The sequence below is a fragment of the Triturus cristatus genome, chromosome 4_1, assembly GCF_964204655.1.
Source record: "Triturus cristatus chromosome 4_1, aTriCri1.1, whole genome shotgun sequence".
Taxonomy (NCBI): domain Eukaryota; kingdom Metazoa; phylum Chordata; class Amphibia; order Caudata; family Salamandridae; genus Triturus; species Triturus cristatus.
Genome location: NC_140585.1, coordinates 553,192,965 through 553,215,007, shown reverse-complemented (window position 1 = coordinate 553,215,007; position 22,043 = coordinate 553,192,965). Strand labels below are relative to the sequence as shown.

Genomic DNA, 22,043 nt, shown 5'->3' with positions numbered 1-22,043 from the left:
ACGAATGCAAGAATAACAATAATTACTATGTGCACAAGGAAATGTGCTTGGTTGTAGATAACTAATGCCCTACAACTTATGATGCCGGTGTTCACTTTGTGACTGCAAGAACACCTCAGATTGGAATATCCAGTGCTACTGGCCCACACCACAGATCTCCACATGAGCTTGGGCAGGCAGCTGGTAAATACTCGGAGGTGTAAGGGTTGGTAGGACAGAAGTTCAGTGATGGCAGTCAAACTCAATGCACACACATCCCTATGGCAAACAAACAATGCATTTAAAGAGAACCAGAGCAGCTCTTGGAAGCGGTCGTTTGGGGGTGTTAAATGCCTGTAGCGGGTTCCCCAACTCAGGAAAGCCTTCAGGACAAAAATAAATAAATTATCCAACTTACTAACTTTCAAAAGAGTCTCAAGATCGCTTGTTCAAACTGACCATTTCCTGTCAACAAAACAATATCGGGACTACCACACGAAGTAACTGAGCCACCAACAACTGGGACAGTCATTAGGAGTCACAAGATAACAATGATGAAAACATAATGTCTCAGGAACTTGATGACAAATGTTTGCCAACCAGAAGGTATCTGATGTACCATTCTTGATTGGGCTCTAGTGTAAGTAAAGGTTTGATGTATCCTATTGACAAGGTTGAGAGGTGACAGGAATACTAGTTGTGGCTTCTTAACAAGAAGGGAGTTACTTAATTTGACTATGCAGACCCCATTAGCCCAAGGCACACTCCCTTTTATCTTCCTCCTTTTTTGTACAGGAGTCATGGTGGGTGGTCATGGAACTAAGATGGCACCTGCCGGAGCACCCTTGCCCATCAAAGAGCTGATGTTCCATTGTAGCTCAAGCTGTGACATGGACCTCTGCTGAGAAAAAATACCTGACCCCCTCAATCTCAGATAATCCTTCTGATAAAATGTTTGGCGCTGGTAAACCAGTCCTAAGGCCAGGGCATCTCTCTGCTGCTCAACACGCCTAGACTTACTTTAATAATCCTTGATACAGAACCGAGTCTCACTATTAAAGACATATCATTTAAACCATGGTGTGCATCTAGGTGAAGCACTGCAGAACTATTCTGGTGACCATGATCTAGGCCACAATTTGATTTTATTTATTTTAAATGTTTTACATAGCGCTGGCTGGACCCGGGGGTATCAGAGTGCTTTACATGAGTGAAGATAATACAGACATACAGGCATATTGCAATTGTTCAGATCATGGAGATAACATAGGTTCGATTGAGGAGAACAAGTAGCAAAAATACAAATAAACAAAATGGCGTCGCAAGAGGGATAAGAAACAGAAATAAATGGGTACAGGTGGTCGAGTAGTAGAAGGTATCCTGAGATGGAGGAGGGCTAGGAGGTAAGGCAGGTAGGGAAAAGGAGAGGAAAAGGAAGAGGGGAGGGAAAGGATTATGGACCCCAATATTTCTTGAGTAAGTGCAGTTTGAGGTCTTTTTTTAAGCTGCTGTAGGAGGGGTTGCAGCGCAGGTCTTTGGGGAGGACATTCCATATGCTGGGGGCATTTCCAGAGAAAGAGCAAGATTGAGTGGCTTTCTTTTTTGTCAGAGGTGGGATGAGGAGGAGGGCGTTGGAGCTTCTCAATGGTCGGGCACATCCTGCTTTTTTGAGTTTATCAGTAAGATAAAGTGGGGCTTTTTGGTGAAGGGCTTTGTGCGTAATGCATGCCATCTTATAGGTGGATCTGCCTTCAATGGGCAGCCATTTAAGGGCCTTAAGGGCTGGGGAGATGTGGACGAAGCGTTTGATGTCAGTGATCCGCCTGGCCGCTAGGTTTAGCACAGATTTGAGTGGGGCTAGGTGAGTTTTTGGGGCTCCGGAGAAGAGGGCGTTACCATAATCAATTTTTGAGAGTACCAGTGATTGGACGACCGATTTAAAGTCGTCAGCTGGGATGAAGGGTTTGATTTTCTTGAGATGGTGTAGGGTGAAGAGCGCTCCTTTGGTTGAATTTTTTATGTGGGTCCGGAGTGTTAGGCTGTTGTCAATGGTGATGCCAGGTGATTTTACTGAGCTTGATAAGGTGAGGTGACAGTTGACGGCATTAAGGTCAGAGATCCATGTTTGGATAGGCAGAGGGTTGTTTTTTGGAGAGAAGAGAATGATTTCCGTTTTTTTAGGGTTAAGTTTGAGATGGTTAGAGTGGAACTAGGATTGGATTTTAGACAGGGTGTTATCAAGGTGTAGAACGTCAGAGTGGGATTTCATCTTATAGTAAAGTTGGGTGTCATCTGCAGTTTCTGTACTGCAGCCTTTACGGAATCCGGATTGTAAGGAGTCAAGTAGGTTAAAAGGAGACAATGTGTTTCGCCAGTTGATGAAGAGCGCATTTTTCAAGAGCTTTAGAAAGGAGGGGGAAGTTGGTGATGGGGCGCAGTATCCAAACTAGTAAGAAGAAAATGACACAACCATGGCCACTTTTGGCATTTGGTTAATTAACACATGTTCTAGCGGATAAGGGGTAACCAAGTTCACATTCTTCAACAGAGTAGTTGTAGCAAAAGAGAAGACAATGCAGCTTTAATAGAGCAGAATGAAAGGTTCCAGGGGAAGAAAACAAATTCCGCTTCAATTAAATCAATATTTTAGACTCTGTCAGCAGGAACGCGTTAAAGTAGGAGTTTTGCAACAAAGCCTGTAACATCAGACTCTCACATGTTGGATGTGCGCTAAAAATGGAATGATCAAAAAGGGCAGGGAATTATATGGGCTACCGTCTTATAAACAACAAGCAGAATTTTTGTTTTTTGCTACAGTAAGAGAACCGCCTTTATCACAAGAATGTTCAAGAGCAGAAGAGGCTCTGTCTGTTACAATACTCTCAACTGCAAGGAATGTAGTAAAAAATAAAGAATCACCAGTGCGAGCATAAATACACAGATGTCCACCTGCAATGAGATATATACCCTTTTAGCATACCCTGTAAACCGCTAGTTTGTTGGTATTTGAGTCCATGCAAATCAGTAAATTACGCACTTCAGTTATCAGTGTGATCCTCAACGAAGTGACATAGTACAAAGATGACAAAGATTCAGAGAAGTAGAAATATCTCAGATTTTTTTTTAAAAGATGCGTAGTAACTTTCTGACCCACCGCCGTGTATCGCTCTCCAGGGTTATCCAACTGTAACCCCAATAACACAGCCTTCAACACGAGCGGTGGAATCATGGCATGCATGGAACTCGTTCCATGCCATGAGTCACAACATATCTCTTTTTCTTTACAATAAACAATATCAAAAATAGCTAAATGAAACAAAAAGAAATAAAAATAACGAACACAATATAAAACTAGACTATATGACATGAAAATAGCAGCAAGCAACCGTCCAATAATAATGCAACCAACCATTACATTTCTATTAGAAACTGACATCAACACAAACCTAAAGACACTATAAAAAATAAAATAATGCAGCACAAATGTATACACTCATCTTAATTTCATAGGCACAAATCTTTTGCGGGTAGATATTCTTAACGCTACCCTCAATAACTCAGATGAGAAAAACTTTGACTGGGGTATGGCGCCAGAGGACCATCTAGAGCATCATAACCCTGACCAACCTTTCCCTCTTTGTTTTTTATGGACTCAGCAAATGAGGAAGTTCTTACATCAATAACCTTGACAATCTTACTGACACTCCACCAATGTCCCCCTTCCACACAAATAGCACTTCCACGGACCCTTTCAATCTTAACTAGAGCCCCATATTTGGCCTCTCCTTTACAAAATCAGTTTTTTTAACCACGCAGTCACCCACCTGAAACATCACACGTTTTACACAGTTTCTAGCATCATACCTTGCCTTTTGTTTCCCTCGGATCACACTCACTCTTTGGCATAAGGTATCCCGATCATCAATATTAATAAACTTGTGCTTGACAGACCTAAGCAGCCAAGAGGAATACAACATAGAGGCAGAGAGACATCCACTTAAAAGGCTGATTGGAGACTGTTGAGTGACAAAGTTGGGTGTTGTACATCCACATTGTATTTGTGGTTCTTGGTTCACTTAATGCAATCACTCCCAACTCTATGCATCTTCTCTACCAGTCCATTTGACTGAGGATGATAGAGGCAACTGAATGCTTAACTCCCGAAGACATAAAAAACTCCACCATCTCATAATTAACTAATTGAACTCCATTGTCAGAAATGAGATGTTCCAGAAAACCTTTCATAGAAAAGACCTCCTTGAGAAATGATACAGCATTCTTTGCCGAAGGCAAAGAAAAAAAATGAACTTCAGTCCATTTGCTGTAATAATCCATTAAAACAAAAGCATACTGCAAATGATGAGGCAAAAAGTTGAAAGGTTCAACCATATCTATTACCAATTTTGCCCATGGTCTATCAGGATATAGAATATCTTTCAAATGTGGGGAAATCACTCTAAGATCTCTGAGACATTTCTCTGAATTACTGCACACTACACATTCCTTGACTTCACAGTCGATATCCTTGTCCATTGAAGGCCACCAATAATAAGCTTTGGCTCTCCTTTTTGTCATTGTAGCCCCCAAATGCCCCTCATGAGACATTTTGACCAACGTTTGATGCAATGACACTGGGGCAACACACATGTCCCCTTCTCAAGATCACATCATCTTCAATGGACAACTACTCAGCAATTTTGCAGTAAGGTTGAATCACAGGGTGTACAGACCTCTCCTTTTGCCAGCCATTAATAATAAAGTCCTGGACCTTTTTTAACACCATATCACCCTCACTAGCTTGTTTCCACTATTTTTCTAAACATGCTTTAAACTAAGACATGTCCACTGCAGCAACAAAACAACTCTCATGTCTTCCTCCAGATCAATCATTTCTTGATCACACATACAGGCAACCTGGACAACATATCTGCAGTTACATCATCCTTTCCAGGAATGTGTTTTACTAAGAAGTCATGCTGTAAATGTTTCGCAGTAAGACAAGCAGTACAAGGAGTGTTATACTTGACACTCTCACCACCCAAAATGTTCACCAGAGGCTTATGTTCTGTCTGGAAGCAAAATCTTCTACCCCACACATATGACCTACATTTCTCTATGACCCAATAGCAGGCTAGAAACTCTTTCTCAATTACAGAGTAATTGAGTTCTAGATCACAAAGAACCTTTGATGCGTACCTTATTGTGACAGATTCACCCCTCTTATCTTGAGTTAGAACCTCTCAAGGCAAAACACTAAACCAATCCCATCCTGAGCCCTTACCCATCCCATAACCCTTAAATACCCCTATTTCATAATATTATGTAATTTAAAAAAAAACTACCTGTGTGGTACATTACAATGTGTTAAAGTACCAAAAAAAAGCCTGAATGGTACCTAACTGCAAGGTAAAGGCATAAATGGTCATGTCCTGCAAGGTAAGCAAAGTGTGATAAAAGCTGCACACATCCACAAATAGTGGATTACAACTTTAATTTGGGGATTGTCCTACATTACTGTAACTCTTCATCGTATTAGTGAATAACTGATAATGTATTTCATACACACCACCCTTTAAGAGCCTTTTGGTGCCGGTCTCAAAGCTACCTAGCCATAGGGATAAAACTTCAAATTTTTGCTGAACTGTATGGTTAAGTGCTTGTTGTCTCACAGTAGTAGAGGTAGCAAGTACCATAATATAGGTGCCTCTTCTACTGAAAATGACTGACCACGCCGTGGGCTCGGATTGTGTAGGAAACCATTAGATTAGCCTTGTTCTTCCTGCATGGGTCTTGGGTTTGCATGTTTACTAGTCTAAGCATTAATGCAAATGCACAAGGTCTGAAAGTCAAAGCAAGCCTCAAGGGGAGACGATAGATTGTCTCTTTTCTGACTAAAGATGGCTCAAACTGCTACATATTGTGCCTAGGGAGCCTGTTTAAGGGGATCTTGTTTTTCCAAAAACGACTTCTTACCACAGATAACTCACCTTTTGGATAGATACCAAGTTGAAGGCGGGTCTATGAATGGACTCAAACCAGAATGTCTTGCAGGATGGAGCAGGTGAAACGCTTCTCTCAGTGAAACTGACTGTTCAGACAGCAGTGCTTCATTAACATATGGAGTGACTCCCACGCAGCTGCCTGGCAGATGTCCTGGACAGAAAATCACTGTGCCAGGGCAGTGGTAGAAGCGTTGGCTCTGGTGGAATGAGCCTGGAAGACTAGGTGTGGAGGCAGCACTAACTAAGATGTCTCCGTCGCACATGCCATGAAATAGCACTTACAAATCCTTACACTGGTCTCCAAAACTGATAAGAGATCACCTTAAGAGGCTAACATCACTTTGCACAAACACTTAAGTGCAGGAGTCGTTAGGTAGCTGGATTACTATGACTCATAACCTCTATACCCTACATTCGGGATGTACCCCTTGACTTCTTGCTGTACCTGTTGTGTACCAGAGCACTTTGTCACTGAATAATAATGGAGATGTAAGAAGATAAATGGCTGTGAGCCAAGTCTTAAAATCAATAACCTGTATAGAAAAAACTGTGTCGAGAAAGGTCAGCAGGCCGAAACTCGCTGAGTGCAACCTTGCCGTTTAAAATTAATGATTTTAAATAAATGTAACTCACAGTAAACCTCAGAGAGTGTGCCGGCTATTTTACCTTGCAAATTAAAGGTTGTTTTTTGTTGGCAGTGTTAGGAAAGCCTGCCCCATAGCTGATCTTTGGTCCCAAAAACTCACAAGTGAAGACTGAAAGTGAGTGAGTGTCACAGATAAAGTGTGTGAGTGAGAGAGAGAGAGAGAGAGAGAGAGAGAGAGAGTGAGTGAGTGAGTGAGTGAGAGTGAGAGTGAGAGTGAGAGTGAGAGTGAGAGTGAGAGTGAGAGTGAGAGTGAGAGTGAGAGTGAGAGTGAGAGTGAGAGTGAGAGTGAGAGAGAGAGAGAGAGAGAGAGAGTGTGTGTGTGTGTGTGTGTGTGTGTGTGTGTGTGAGAGAGAGAGAGAGAGAGAGCGAGAGTGAGTGAGTGAGTGAGAGTGGGTGTGGATGTGTGTTTCTCTCCGCAGATATTTAATGTGTCACACAAAAAAAAAGGTTTAAGTAAATATTTACCTCAAACTCTATGGCGGGATCCGGGGAATCATCAGCGCAGTGAATGAACCTAAAAGGAAACATTTCACAGTGTCAACATGCAATACAACTGTCATTTGCACCACCTCAAAACTGTAACAGAAACCTCATTGACACGTATTTTCAAGAAGTTAAATAACAAAGCCAGCAAAAACCTCAAACAAGCGTATCAGCAAAATGCGCAAACAAAAAACATGATGCTTTAGGGAAGGCTATCCATGACAGAATTGATTCTTAAACGTGTAAATATTATTTGACGTCAAAACTGATTAAAAAGGCTTTTAATATTTGAAAGATGTTTTTCCATCAGTGAAAAAAGGCATTCGATGACAATTCCAAATGCAGCATTGTGTTCGCCAATTTTGTTAAAAAAAATTTGGGAGGGGAGGTGTGTGTGGGCATGTATAACCCACACTGTGGGGACCAGCTCGGTCCTCATAGCATGGGTTAACCTTGTCAGAACCAGACAAACACAGTCTTTGTGAGGACCGGTGCGTCAGGCAGAAGGGTCCCTTTAGTGTGTTTAGGTACCTTTGAGCGAACGTATGAACTACAGTTTTGAGTTATATTTGCCTCGGTCCGGTATACAACCTAACCTACTATCAAAGGGCGCCTTGACCTAGAATAGTAAATGCACACTTCATGCGGTCAATGGCTGGTTCTCATAATAATGTGAGGGAGGGGGATAGAGAGAGTGTGTGCGCGTCTGAAGTTAAGGTGGACAGCTCACCTCTACGGAAATAAGAAATCATATTTTGCAACCATTATAAACTGGTTGGAAACAAAGTTCAGAAGATAATCTTTCCCAAATGTGGTACAGATTGTGGAAATGTAAAAACATGCGTGGGGTGCTGAAACGTGTCACTTTACGTAGCAAATAACAGGTCTGGTTTTTGTTCAGTGCGAAAGTATATTCGCGGATATATCCGAATCCATTGTTTGAAAGGCTATCCATTTAAAAACCTTATTTGATTATAGCTTTTATAATCATAAAAGTACAAACAGAGTGAAATTAAATACATTCAACATCATCTCTGCAAGGGTAATTACACAATGTTGCAACTTCACATAAGACAATGAAGAAAGCACACTACCACACAACATACGTCATCATCGCTAAGTATTTGTAAATATAGTAAAGGTAAAACACAACTTCTAACATTTCACTGCTTTAAAAGTGCGATTAAAAACCTTCCAGTATACAGTCCATAACATTTACAAATAAACTATGTTAAGGTGTGCTTCCCTTTCGTGTATTATGTGCAAGTCGATGAAACAGGCATTCGAATTTGAGGAGACATCAGAGCCCCCCTTTACAAGGTAAAACTCTCTCTCAGGCTTCATGTCCATGATTCTCTCTCCTCTCTCGTTTCTAAACCTCTACATAGAATCTACAGATATTACACGTACCTCACCAGAACATGGCTATTGATTTCTCAAAATAACCAGTATTATTTATTTGTTTCAGGTTTGCACTCCACGTGCTGAATCATCTGAATTTTAAAATGCAATAGAGAGAATAAATATAGTTTGCACCCATCCGACCATACGATGGAACTACCTTGTCAAGAAACACTAACACATGAACAGTGGGCCAGAGATGAGTAGGTGGAATAGATTATTAAATAATAAAGAGACTGCTACAGTCAACAAGGGTAGGGTTATATCGGGGAGCTGGAAACTGACAATGAGCAGGGGTGCTCTCTATTACGTCTTAACGACTGCCCTGGGAGAACACCAGATCTGCAATTTTGAGTCAGCACTTCAAAAGAAGAGAAAAGGTCCAAATTCCCGTTGATCTACTCTGACTTTCATCCTTCTGAGGCTGATAAAGTGAGTGCCAGTGACGGATAATAAAAGATGTAGAATATGAGGTATGAGACTAATCAACCAATGACTGCTATACTTTTTGAAAATATCTCTTGAGATATTACTGTTGGTTGGTATGATAATTTGATGTTTTGTAAGGTTAAAACTTAAAATATGTGTATGAATAGAAGTATGTCTTGAGAGACAATAGATTTCCATCACTGCTGCTCAACAGCCTATTAAGCATCTACTTACTCCCATGGGAAAGACACTGAGGGACCAAACGGAGGTAGGATAACACCGACTTCTCCATTATGGTTTGACATGCAAAATACTAATTGTGCTTTTGGAAACTAGTATTGATTGTGACCAATCCTAAATTGCAATAAAAACATGGGAAAATCACAAAAATTACCCAATTTGGGGCTTTGAATCTTTAATAATGAGAAACAACCTCTGAAATTAACCCACAATCTTCCTGTAAGCAAAAAGAAGAATTTCAATAATATTGAGAGCTGCAGAATGTAGGCACATACAGTGCCTTTATTCCTCTCAAATATTTTTAGGTTGAGCGTAAGCATACAACCTCTTGTATACTTTCGTATACATATATCTCTGTGGGTCAAACGTCATTCCTTGTTTCTCATTTATTTGTTTTAATGTCCTTTAAAAATCCTTGCTTACTAGTGGCCTGTCCTGCCTCTTTCCCCTCCTTTTTCCTCCAAGGAGGAGGGACTTAGTAGAATATCAATACGCTTTGTTCTGTTGATCTGCTTGTGGGGGACAATTTTATTATGTTTTCAACCTCGTTTTACACTGTAGGTGCTCAGACATAGCTGCTTACATTTTATTGCAGCAATCACCCTCCCAGTTCGTTCCATGTGGCTGGCATTCTTTTGTATTCTTCCCAAAGGCAGCCCAAGGCTGGCTTGGAATGCAAACAATTAATTATTGTGGTTTTAAATTTGCCTCCTTTAATTTCCTCCAGACCAGGCACCAAAACATAGCGAAAGCAGCGCTGGGCCCCACAAGGCTATAACTGGCATTGATTGTCTCTTTAACGGGTCCCTTGAAACCGCCCTGGCTCTTGTCTTGTCCTTCCTGTCCAAAGCCAGAAGCAGCCAGCAATGCCTTCTAGCTACTACAGCTCTAAATCATGTAAAAAGTTAAACCACTACTTAAACACAGCGCATTGTTTCAGCTCCATTAAATCAACATTTCAAATGATACAGAGGAGTTCAAAGTCTCTCCTGGTCGGTTGCCTTCTGAAAAAATGTCCCCTGTAAAATGTGCATTTGAATGTACTACATTAAATAAATGCAGAACAAGAACGCAGGGCCAGTACAAGGGCAGTGCAATCGCACTGGATACTGACTTCAAAGGGGCAATGTTTCAGTGCAAATGTACTGGATACTGACTTCAGCGGGGCAATATTTCAGTACAATCGCAGGCCAGGCCAAGGGAACCCCCACAAGCAGAACCCCACCGACCCCAAGGGGATGTAGGAGGGAAAGAAGGCTGAAGAGGCCCGTACACTCACAGCAGAGAAACCAAGGGCATGGACTGAGAGGCCAAAGCACCCCACTCCCATCACAAGGCAACATAGCTTCCGCCCAATGCCAAGACAGGAAAGCAGAAGAAGAAGAAGCCTAGAGGACCCAAGGAAACTAGGGGAAAGAAGGCGAACCCACTCCAGATGGAAAGCAGCCTGCCAGCCAGAACAGCACCGGCAGTCAAAGCCAAAAGCAAGAAGAACAGCCCGAGGCCCCAGGAAGGCCGAGTAGGCGACGCCTAGCAAGGGAGAACACAGGATCATCCCAGACCTCAGGACAGGAGCAGTGAGAGGAGGCTATGCCCGGGCCACCACTACGAGTGGCCGCACACAAGACCTCAGGAAGCAAAAGCAACCTACCTAAACGCCATGGAGAAAAGGCACCCGAAGGCGACCAGAACCCTCTAGCAGAGCGCAAGCCATATGACAGCTACCACTACCCCACATAGGGTACGTTAAGTCCCAAGATATGGGAACCCTCTTTGGAAGAACTTCCGCCGCAGAGGAAAAAACAAAAGAGCCACAGGGAAAGAAACACCCCCGCTGAGGGCTTGACACGGAGCCCAAACAAAGTAGTAGACCCAATCTCAGAGCCAAGTCTGCGCAACAACTCCTGCAGAACCACACACAATCAAAACAAGGGCCATCCAGCAGCCAACAATGCCTAAGTCCCAAGGAAGGACGAAACGGCTAGAAAAAAACACACTGCACTCAGTCAGAACAGCCTGCCTAAGAAGGCCCAGAATCAACCCAACTCAGAAGTCACTGAGGAGGGGATGGAGGAGGAGGAGAAGGAGGAGGAGGATAAGGCGGAGGAGGAGCCCCGCCAAGAGCCTTTGGATGGCGGTGTCGGCCAGGGCATGGAACAACAGGCTGCCATCAAATGGAAGGTCGATGAGTCGCTCCCGAATATTCTCATGGAATACTCCGTCCCGAAGCCAAGCATGGCGATGGAGGGACTGAGGAAGCCATGACCCGGCCCAGCACCTCCCAGATGTCCAGAGCGGAGCGGAGAATAAACACCGCAAGCTCCTGACCATCCAATGCATGATGCCGTAAGTCCACCAGGCCAGACTCCTGGGACGTTGCAGATCTCAGAGACTCCGCCGAGTCCCACAAACAGGAGGAGGCCCTAGCCAGCACACACAAGGTGTTAAGGGCCCGCAGGGCCGCGCTGGTCAAGGCGAACATGTTGCGTCCCCAAGAGTCCAGCCAGGGGGCCTCTCGGGACGGGGGAGTCAACAGCGGCAGCAGGGAGGGAAAGGCAGTCCGCAAAAGGGGGCTGGTGGCTGAGGGGTGAAGGGAAACACACGCAGGGTCACGCGGCGCCGGGGGGTACCGGTGCAGAAGATGCTGAGGCACCGGGTCCCCTGAGGCAGGACGCTTCCAAGCTCCCGTCAGGGAAGAGAGGAGCGAACCTTCAAAGGGAAGTAAGATTTGCCTCCCACCAGAGCCCTGGTGGAGGACCACCAATAGATGGTCCGCCGGAAAGTGAGCCACCGGATCACCCATGCGCAGGATGCCCACAGCCGTGGACACTGCGTGAGCGAAGGCCGCACCTGCCTCCGTAGGGCCCCTGCGTTGAAGAAATCAGCTCCTCCATGGGCGACAGCTGCAAACTAAGGCGGCCGTCACTGAGGCCAAGCGAGGCGGGCAAGGGCCATACCTGAAAGTCAGAGGGAGATAAAGAATGAGGGACCTGCCGCTCTTCCGACGAACACCTTTGCCCCAGGAAGGGCAGGGAACCGCCCTTCGACGCCGGTGAAAAAGACACCACACGGCGACCAATCTCCGGGGAGGACGACACCAATATGCATGCCTCTGGAGAAGAAGGAGCGTCCGAAGACGAATCAGCGGTACGACCCCTGCGCGGAGCCGTAGAATCCGCAGCTTGAGGTAGGGCGTCAGCACCAGCCGGCGTCACCGGATAAGGGACCTCCAAGTCACCCCGCACCGGGGACCGGTGTGGAGACCGGAGTAGAGCTGGAGCCGCACCGGCTCCGGGGCGGCGCCGGAATGACGCCGTCCCGACCCCCGCCGAGGCAGCCACCTACGCAGGGCAATGAGACGGACCTGGGGAGTGGCACGAAGCCCTCCAACAGCCGCGGTCCAGAATGAGTCGAAGATCACTCGGCAACCCATGCGACGGCGCCACGGACGATTCAACCTCCGACTCACCCTCTGACGAGGCAGCCACCTGTGGGGAGGGATGAGAGGGGACCGGAGAGGGACGAGAGGTCGTCTCTCGGCCTCGACCCGGAGTGGGACGAGGAGGGTCCACCGACCCCTGTGGCTCCGCACGGTCCAGCTGCTGCTGGCGCCGTAGCGGCGTCACCACATCTTTGGAGAGGACCACCCTGTTAAAGGACCGAGAGGGGCTCGGGGATGCGACCCAAACCCCGGCGACCTCCCGCGACACCACAGGAACCCCCGCGGGAGTTTGCGGCGAGGCAGAGACGCCGTGGCCTGAAGGAGGTGCCCCAGAGGAGCCGCACCCCAACAGTACCACATCCTCCAAGCCTGGATCTGAACCAGTCAGCGCCGGGGCCGAAGCCACTGGCGGCGTCGCAGAGGGCCCTGTGTAGAGCGAGGGATCCGCCGACGCCCCAGGAGGGGAAGGAGGAGGAGACGCCAGCGAGGCCTGCAAAGCCACTGCGTATGTCTCCATTTGGACTCTCGACGCCCCAACAATGGGAAACTGTGGATAGGACGACACGCGGGGCCGCATCACCCGCGGAGAGTCCACGCCCCCGGTAGGCCGGGAACCAGCCCCCAGGGACAAACTGCAACACTTACCCACCGGGGAGCGACGCTCACGTGACATTGGAGAAAGGCGAGGACGGCGATCACGGCCGAGTCTGAAGCCGTCAGTCGAAGCAGACCGAGGGGAGGACGTCGACCTGGAGAGACACGCCGAGAGAAGTTTCATCCGGCGCTCCCGCCGCGACTTCGGCTACAATTGTTGGCACTGCGTACAGTCTGTGGTGCCGTGATCCTCCCCCAAACACCACATACAAATGAGGTGAGGGTCCGTCGCCGACATAAGATGCCCACAAGACGTGGAAGTCTTAAAGCCCGAAGGCATTCGCACACTGTTCCACTAAAAAATGGAAGGATAAAGGGGCCTAACAGGCCCGTAGCAAGAATCGGATCCGCGTTGCACGCGGAAAAGGAAAAAACTGATGTGGGCGCGTCAGGGCGGGTCTTATGTGACCTTGCTGACGTCACGTACGCAGACGACGCCTGGGCGGATTCGCCTGGTGTCGCCCCAGCCCCGGCGCGCAGGGATGCTGTGGCAAAAAGTTTCCGGATCCAGTCTCACGCCTGGGGATAATTCTACGTGAAGGAATCTGCGGCTAGTAGTCTCTATCAGATCTTTTGCAACAGAGAACGGAGTGCTCTCCATTCATACAAATAGAAAGCAGTGATTGGAAGGGAGATTACGCTATGCAGGGGCACATAACATGTGAATCTTCTGCTATAGAGAATGGAGTGTTATCTGTTATATCTATTGATAAAAGATTGTACGATACCTCCTCCTTAGAGATGGTTATCTGTTTTGAGGGTCCCACTGCAAGGGCTAAACATGGCCAATTCATTTATGAACTGTCTTGGCACTTTATTCATTTTCAAAGTTTGTAATGCTCGATTCTTTTGGCTTATTGCTCTCATCAGAGCCTGCCTTTGTTGCAAAAGATTCAATTCTCTCAAAAGATTGATTTATATAGGAAGCGATATTAGGTGAGATGTACATGCGCTTTAATAATGTTTGAAAACCATTCTATATAATTTTAAATGTGCTATGCGTAATAGCGTTGTTAAGTTTCTCTAAGTCTTTCTGCTGCTTCTATCTCAGAGCATACTTGCTATTCTTTTATAAAACCACATATTAGAGGAAATAAACCTTAATTTTTTTTTTTTTACAGGATGTCGTCCCAGGAGTAATGTATTAAAATCTATGTCTTCACGAAGCTTTGCTGGTGTTCCTTCACAGCATTTAAACTGGAATGGGACAACCATATTTGGCATAACCTGCCAAAACTACATTTTGGGAATATGCTATATCGGGGGTCTGGGCTGTTTGCAAATGGACCAGCAACTTCAGATACATTTATGTGCATAAACACATCATTATCCATTGGCTACAATGCTATTCCACCTGAACTAAACTTAGTTAAATTATATGTTCCTTTCTGCACCATTTCAGCCAAAACACTATCAGTAACGTCATCTTCCCATTTCCAACCTGAAAATGTGTCAGATTAATTTTCACAATTGAAGGCCTTTTTAGATGTTTAAAAGATGCAAAGCTGGGGGGCGTGGCTTGGCGTCCGTCGGAGATGGCGGTGCTCCGGTGAGGCTCTCCGAAGCTCTACGGAGAAATCCCGTTTTACCACCGAGCTGGTTCGAAATGGCAACGGATTTTTGCAGATGACGACCTGAGGATCGTTTTGACATCCATGAAATCTACATTTACTGCCAACAAGTATGTATTCTAGTCCCCTTTGTGGTCGCGTCCTGCTGAGGCCGCCATTTTGTCTTTTTACCGCGAATCGCGGATGTGTGGAGAATCTTTCAAAACTCTTCATAATTTTATCCAAATGCCCCTAGCCTGCTTTCCAAGTGTTTTGACACGGCTTCACCTCATTTTGCTGAGGTTTGCGGTTGCAAGCATGCTGTTGGAGGTTCCCTAAGATTGTGAGGATTCTGAGTTCGGCGGCCATTTTAGGACTCTGTGGAAACCTTCGTGTAACTCTTTACTGAGGCTTTAATGTGGTTGATTGAGGCACAGTACAACATTCTCTCTGCACTGAATTTTTCTTGGTTCCTCCATTAAACGCTTCTTGCTAACCCTTTTATTTCAGCCGCTTGTGCACTTCACCTGTGTCGCCTTAAAGCACGTTGCTGGTTAACTGTGCTCTCCTCTCACTGATATTTTTTTTTTCTTTTTGTTATCTTTGGGGAGAGTGCCCGGGGCAGCGACTGAGTGTTCCAGCATTGTGTCGCACAGATTTCACTTAGTGCACACCCATTGCGCTGTGGCAGTGGGTATTTTTGACCAGCATTTTATGGGAAGAACAAAAGGGACACGTAGTTCTACACCTAAGAAACATATTTTCATAAAGAATTCAAAGATCTTCACGGAATTTTCCAAGTTTGACCTCCCTTTACAGACTGCATCTCACTGCTCGGCCGCTGCTATGGATACTTCCTCTGGAACTACCGGTAAATCTCAAACTAAACGCCTTAAAAAAGATCCTCCCTCGCCGCCCAAGTCGACGTCACCTGTGTCAATGGAGCTCTTACTCGAGGAGATTAGGGTCCTCAGACCTTTTATGGAAGAGACTAATACAAAGCTGCAAATCTTAACGGATAATTGGTCCCAACTGGATGCAAGGATCTCTGCTGTTGAAGAGTCTGTCTCTTCTCTGCAGGAGTCCTGCTCAGGTGTTTCACATCTACATTCTCAAGTCTCCGTGCTGCAGAAACAGGTTGAGGATCTTGAAAACCGCAACAGACGGAATAATCTGCGTATTTATGGCCTGGGAGAGGGAATTGAGGGATCAGACCCGATAGCCTTTTTCAAATCCTTTTTGCCCAAAGTTCTTCACTTATCAGAAGGGACACTGCTCAATATTCAACGGGCTCATAGGTTGGGCCGTGCCCTATCCCCAGCTAATCCTTCGCAGAAACCAAGGGGCGTCATTCTTTACTTCTTAGAATTTACAGATCTGATGAAAGTGATCTCCGCAGTTAGAGCTTCCCCGAGGATTACATCGTCCGGCTCGTCCTTATTTTTTGTGCAAGACTATGGTAAAGCTACAGCTAACAGGTGCAAGGCATTCCTCGGCATGAGAGCTGATCTGCGCTCCTTAGGGGCTAGATTTGGTCTCTTTCATCCGTGTCTCTTCAAAGTTACATATAACAATAGAACAACAACATACGAAGATCCAACTCGTTTACAAAGCTTCATTAACTCTTGCAAAACAGTTGCTATGGACTCTTCTTGTCCTTCTTCCTCATCGACCGCTTGATTGGTTTTATTTTTCCTTCCACAGGTTCTCTGGACTGTGTTAAGCTTCTAATTGTATTTAAGGATTGTAGCAGTGTTTCTTCGGTAGAATTTGATTATCTTGCTGTTGCTTTAACAATGTTATATTTTTCATGACTGCTTCTTTATCATTATTGTTGGTATTTTGGTTTTTGGCCGATCCTTTGTTTGTCTTTTTCATGTGTCTCAATGTTGATTCTACAGGTTTATCTTTTATGTTGTTCCCGCAGATCTTCTTCGTTGTAATATGATCTCTCCCTGACCTTCTGCTTGGCCGACTTCGGATGTGCTGCCTACTCCCTGTGACCCCACCCCTCCCCCGCATATTCCTGACTCTTCTTTCGTAGGTATGTTCTCTTTTTGTTCTTCATCAACTTTTTTATTTTTTGTGTTTTTTGTTGTGTGCTCTTCCTCTTTAAATGCTAGTAGTTTTTCGTCAGTGGATGTTTTCCGTCTACTCATTTCACCCTATCTGAACTTTTTAGCTACTCTTTCTGTCAGAGCTATTTCTTTTTTTCCTTACTACCCCTCCACTTGGCTTATACTTCTGTTTGTCATGACCTCTGACTACCACTTCTTGCTCTGGTTGTTTGACTCCCTTTCTCGCTCTCACTATGTCATTGGACATTTTGTTTCCTCTTTGCTCTACCTTCTTTTTATCCTACACCATTCTTGTTTTGAATCAGGCTTCTGCTTTATGGTTGCATTATGTTATGTTTTTGAATACCTATGTCTTTGATATTGATTACATGGAGCGTTAAGGGTTTAAATTCTCCCATCAAAAGGCAAAGAATTTTGACGCATCTAGCCAAACTAGATGCGGATATTGTTTTTCTGCAGGAAACTCACCTCTCTGATGTTGAATCATTAAAGCTGAAAAGAGGTTGGGTGGGGGAAGTTTTCTTTTTTCCGGGTGATGGTAAACGGAACGGAGTGATGATTCTCTGTCGTAAGTCCCTCCCGTTTTTACTACTGTCTCAAGATTCAGATGTAAACGGTAGATGGCTGAATGTTAAATTGTCCTTGAGGGGAGTTCCTGTATCTCTTTTTAACGTCTACGCCCCCACATGTGGTGACCCCTCCTTTTGGTCCACGCTGGCTAAACAGATTGCTCTTTGCATGGAAGACAATTTCATTTTAGCTGGCGACTGTAACCAGATCTTTGACCCGTTTATAGACAGGGACTCTAGAGCTCCCTACATCCCTAATAAGTCCCAGAAATCATTTTTAAGAACTATATCCCAGTACAAGCTTTTGGACGCTTGGCGTCTTTGCAATCCGGTTACCAGAAAGTATACTTTTTATTCCCCATCGCACCAGACGCAATCAAGAATTGATTATGTTTTCGTCTCTCACTCCGTCTCGCAAACCCTCACGCATTCGGAGATTGGTCTGATATTATTGTCAGACCATGCCCCTGTTTCAATTGGTCTCGAGATTCTACCTAAGGCCACAGGCTCCAAAAGGTGGCGTTTCAGTAATGCTCTCCTTTTGGACCCAAAATTCACTGCCTCTTTTACCACCTTCTTTGAGGAGTTTTTTGTGATGAATCAAACACCATTCATGCCCCTCTCGGCTGTATGGGACGCTTTTAAGGCTTCCGCAAGGGATTTTATTATTGGCTTTGTTGCTAAGAGGCGGAAAATCTTCCGTAAATTTACTAAAGACCTTTTAAATGACATTAAAAAACTGGAGCACTCTTTTTACACCTCGCACTCTAAACAGGCCCTCACAGCTCTCATCAATGCCAAATTGCAATTTAACAAGAAATCAACGGAGGACGCCTCGCTATATTTGTTAAAATCCAGCGCCAAATTTTATGGGGGTAAAAACAAAGCGGGGAAAATACTGGCCAATTATTTAAAAGTGAAACACAATAAACTCAATATTGAATCTATTTATGATGACTGTTCAGACTTAAAGTTCAAAGATGCCGATATTTTGCACGAATTTTCTCGGTTTTACAAGTCGCTTTATGCTTCGGAGTCATAACCCTCCGAGGATTCCCTATCACACTTCTTCTCTAATCTCCAAAGATCTTCTCACACTTTGCCGGATCTGGCCCTCCTGGAGTCAGATTTGACACAGCAAGAACTTTCAAATGCCCTTCAGCTGCTTAAAAAAGACAAGGCACCAGGACCTGATGGGTTCACAGTAGAATTTTAGCAGCATTTCTCCAAACTCATATTGCCTAAACTACACTCTATAATCGATCTATTTAGTTCATTAGGTAGTTCCTCGGGGTCCTTCTCAGAAGCGCATATCTGTCTCATACCCAAAAAGGGTAAAGATCATAGGCATTGTAAAAATTACAGACCCATTTCCTTGGTAAATATGGACTATAAAATCTTCTCAAGCTTTAGCCACACGACTTGACTCGTATTTGCCTCATTTATTAGGTAAAGAACAGTCGGGTTTTGTTAAGGGTAGGTTTATAACTGATAACACAAGACTCCTTTTTAATGTTCTTTCTAAATCTTCTCACGTTAAACATTCCCTCGCGGCAATCGCACTCGATGCTGAGAAAGCATTTGACAGGGTTGAATGGGCCTATCTGTTTTACACTCTCAGATGGTTTGGCTTTGGGCCTAAATTTATTTCCTTGATCTCTCTTCTTTATTCTAACCCGCGTGCTGCTATCTGTGCCAATGGCTTGATCTCCTCCTTTTTCGATCTGGGTAGAGGAGTGCGTCAAGGCTGCCCTCTTTCTCCTTTCCTTTTTTAATTTAGCTTTGGAGCCTTTTCTCTCTAAACTTCGTCAAAATCCGAAGTTACATGGTTTTCATTAACACACACACATATTAAGTTAGCTGCTTATGCGGATGACATCTTACTTTTTATGTCCAATCCTAGTGACTCGATTCCTGCCTTTCTGGCGGAGGTACGAGCCTACTCTGAAGTATCTGGTTATAAGTTAAACAATGATAAATGTGAGATCCTTCCCTTGACCAAGTACACTTTCAAGGTGGACTTTAGTGCCTCAAACTTCACATGGTATGAAACATATGAAAAATATATAGTGCCTTGGGATGAATATAAATATGATTACGTGAAGAAATAGTTTAGTTATCTCTTCCAGAAGTACTTCATTTTGATAGAAAAATCTATATATATTTTATAATCAATCCAGAATCAAATGTATCCCAACCACAAAAAAATACATAAACTAATGTATATCCAAAAATATTTTTTATGATATTTATAGTACGTTTCTCTTCACGTTCTTTTGATACATATATACATCTTTATCTCTTCATCACAATATGCAATTGTCTATCTCTTCATTACAATATGCAATTGTCTCTTTGCCCTACTAATCAATAAGGATGTTTACAATGATTTTAATCACATTCCTTGAATGAAAATCACTCAACGCGTTACAGCCTATGTAATTTTAGGCCTCTTCAGGACTAGGGCAGTCAATTGCGCATTTTTTCAATTCGACCTCAAAATCGGTCTGACCACTGCAATGTAGTTCACGAAGCCAGTAAAGTGATCCGTGTGGTCCGATCGATACGCACTGCTCACGAGCAGTGCGTATCGATCGGACCACCCGGATCCTATTGAGAAAAATACGAGGACCGTATATAGCCGCTATATCAGTTTGTCCTGACGGCGTGATTCAAAATTGGCCGGGTCCTAGAGACGTTCATTTTCAAAATAGATTGAGCAAGAAAACGTTGTTTGAAGAAAAAGACTCGAGGAGAAGCAACCGCAGATACATTCTCTTGAACAAAGCGCTAATATGTGTTAGCCGTCCCTCATTGAGCAAGTATTTTGGGATAGAAAGCAGTTCACTTTACTGGCTTCGTGAACTACATTGCAGTGGTCAGACCGATTTTGAGGTCGAATTAAAAAAATGCGCAATTGACTGCCCTAGTCCTGAAGAGGCCTGAAATTACATAGGCTGAAACGCGTCGAGTGATTTTCATTCAAGGAATGTGATTAAAATCATTGTAAACATCCTTATTGATTAGTAGGGCAAAGAGACAATTGCATATTGTAATGAAGAGATAGACAATTGCATATTGTGATGAAGAGATAAAGATGTATATATGTATCAAAAGAACGTGAAGAGAAACGTACTATAAATATCATAAAAAATATTTTTAGATATACATTAGTTTATGTATTTTTTTGTGGTTGGGATACATTTGATTCTGGATTGAATATAAAATATATATAGATTTTTCTATCAAAATGAAGTACTTCTGGAAGAGATAACTAAACTATTTCTTCACGTAATCATATTTATATTCATCCCAAGGCACTATATATTTTTCATATGTTGTGTATTTACCCAGGTGCCAGAGGGTTAAACGGGTAAACCCCCTTTCTTGTAAAAAGGTCAAACTTCACATGGAGCCCCTCCCATATTAAATACCTTGGCTTGCATGTTACATCTTCAATATCGGACATGGTGGCGCTATGTATGAATAGATGTATACAGAAAATCGCTGATCTAGCGGCTAAATGGCATCCCCTCTATTTAACGTTGTGGGGCCGCCTGGATACTATAAAGATGATGTTGTCACCTATTGTACTATATACCATCTCTAATATTCCAGTTCCCATTCCTGCTAAATTTTTTAAAAAGATCAATTCCACCGTTTCTTCTTTTTTATGGAACTCGAAAAGATCTCGAATGTCTCTATCCAAATTAGTACGTCCAAAAACTGAAGGGGGAGTTAATTTTCCTGATTTTCCGGCTTACCAAAAAGCTTTCCTCCTATGTCAAGCCTCCCTCTGGCTGCTTGACCCCTCGGAGAATGACCCCTTATGGCTCACAACTGAACGGCTTTTTTATCTCCTTTTTCCTTCTCTGAGTACCTTTCCTTCTCACGTAAACCGCAGGTTGTGACCACTCCCATACTGAAGCTGACTTCCAAACTTTTGGCTTCTACGCTTCCTCCCTCCCCCAACACTTTGGACTTTTTCTTGAGTTCAAAAATTTGGCACAACAAGCATTTGGTCATTCGTGGTAGACCAATTTATTGGAAGTCCTGGCGACAGAAGGGTTTAATATGGATACACCAGTTATTTTCGCATTCAAACTTCCTATCCTTTTCCTCACTTAGACAATTATTCAATTTGCCTGCGTCTTTTACACATAAATATAATTCACTCAAGTTGTCTGTGATGGAGAAATATGTTCAATTGTCTATTACACCCAATGCTTCCGCTCCCCGGACCCCCTTTTCACAACTTTTCACCCTGCTTAAAACTAAACCCACAGCCTCCATTATATACAAATATTTACAAGGAAAAGATACTGTCAGGCAGAAATCTAAAATAGAAGAAACATGGGAGCGTGATTTTCAACTCTCGTGGCCGGTAACTTTATGGAACAATTTATGGGTTAAATTGCGTAAATCCTCCAGGGCAGCTAGTATAACACAAACGTTTTTTTGTGTATAATCGACTTTTGCTAACCCGAGAGCTCTGAACAGCAGGTTTCCGACTACTCCGGATGTTTGTTGGTCATGCTCTTCTCCAAACGCTGACTTTTTGCACATGTTA

The 22,043-nt window shown here is 44.0% G+C and overlaps 1 protein-coding gene across 1 annotated transcript in view; it reads right to left on the bottom strand.

Annotated features, from left to right (window-relative positions):
* Positions 1-22,043, bottom strand: part of CDC123 (cell division cycle 123) — a 424,883-nt gene that overhangs the window by 198,437 nt on the left and 204,403 nt on the right. Inside the window, exon 7 of the mRNA XM_085652872.1 lies at positions 7,093-7,141. Within this exon, the coding sequence (XP_085508998.1) occupies positions 7,093-7,141 (49 nt within the window). The remainder of the gene's footprint in view (positions 1-7,092; positions 7,142-22,043) is intronic.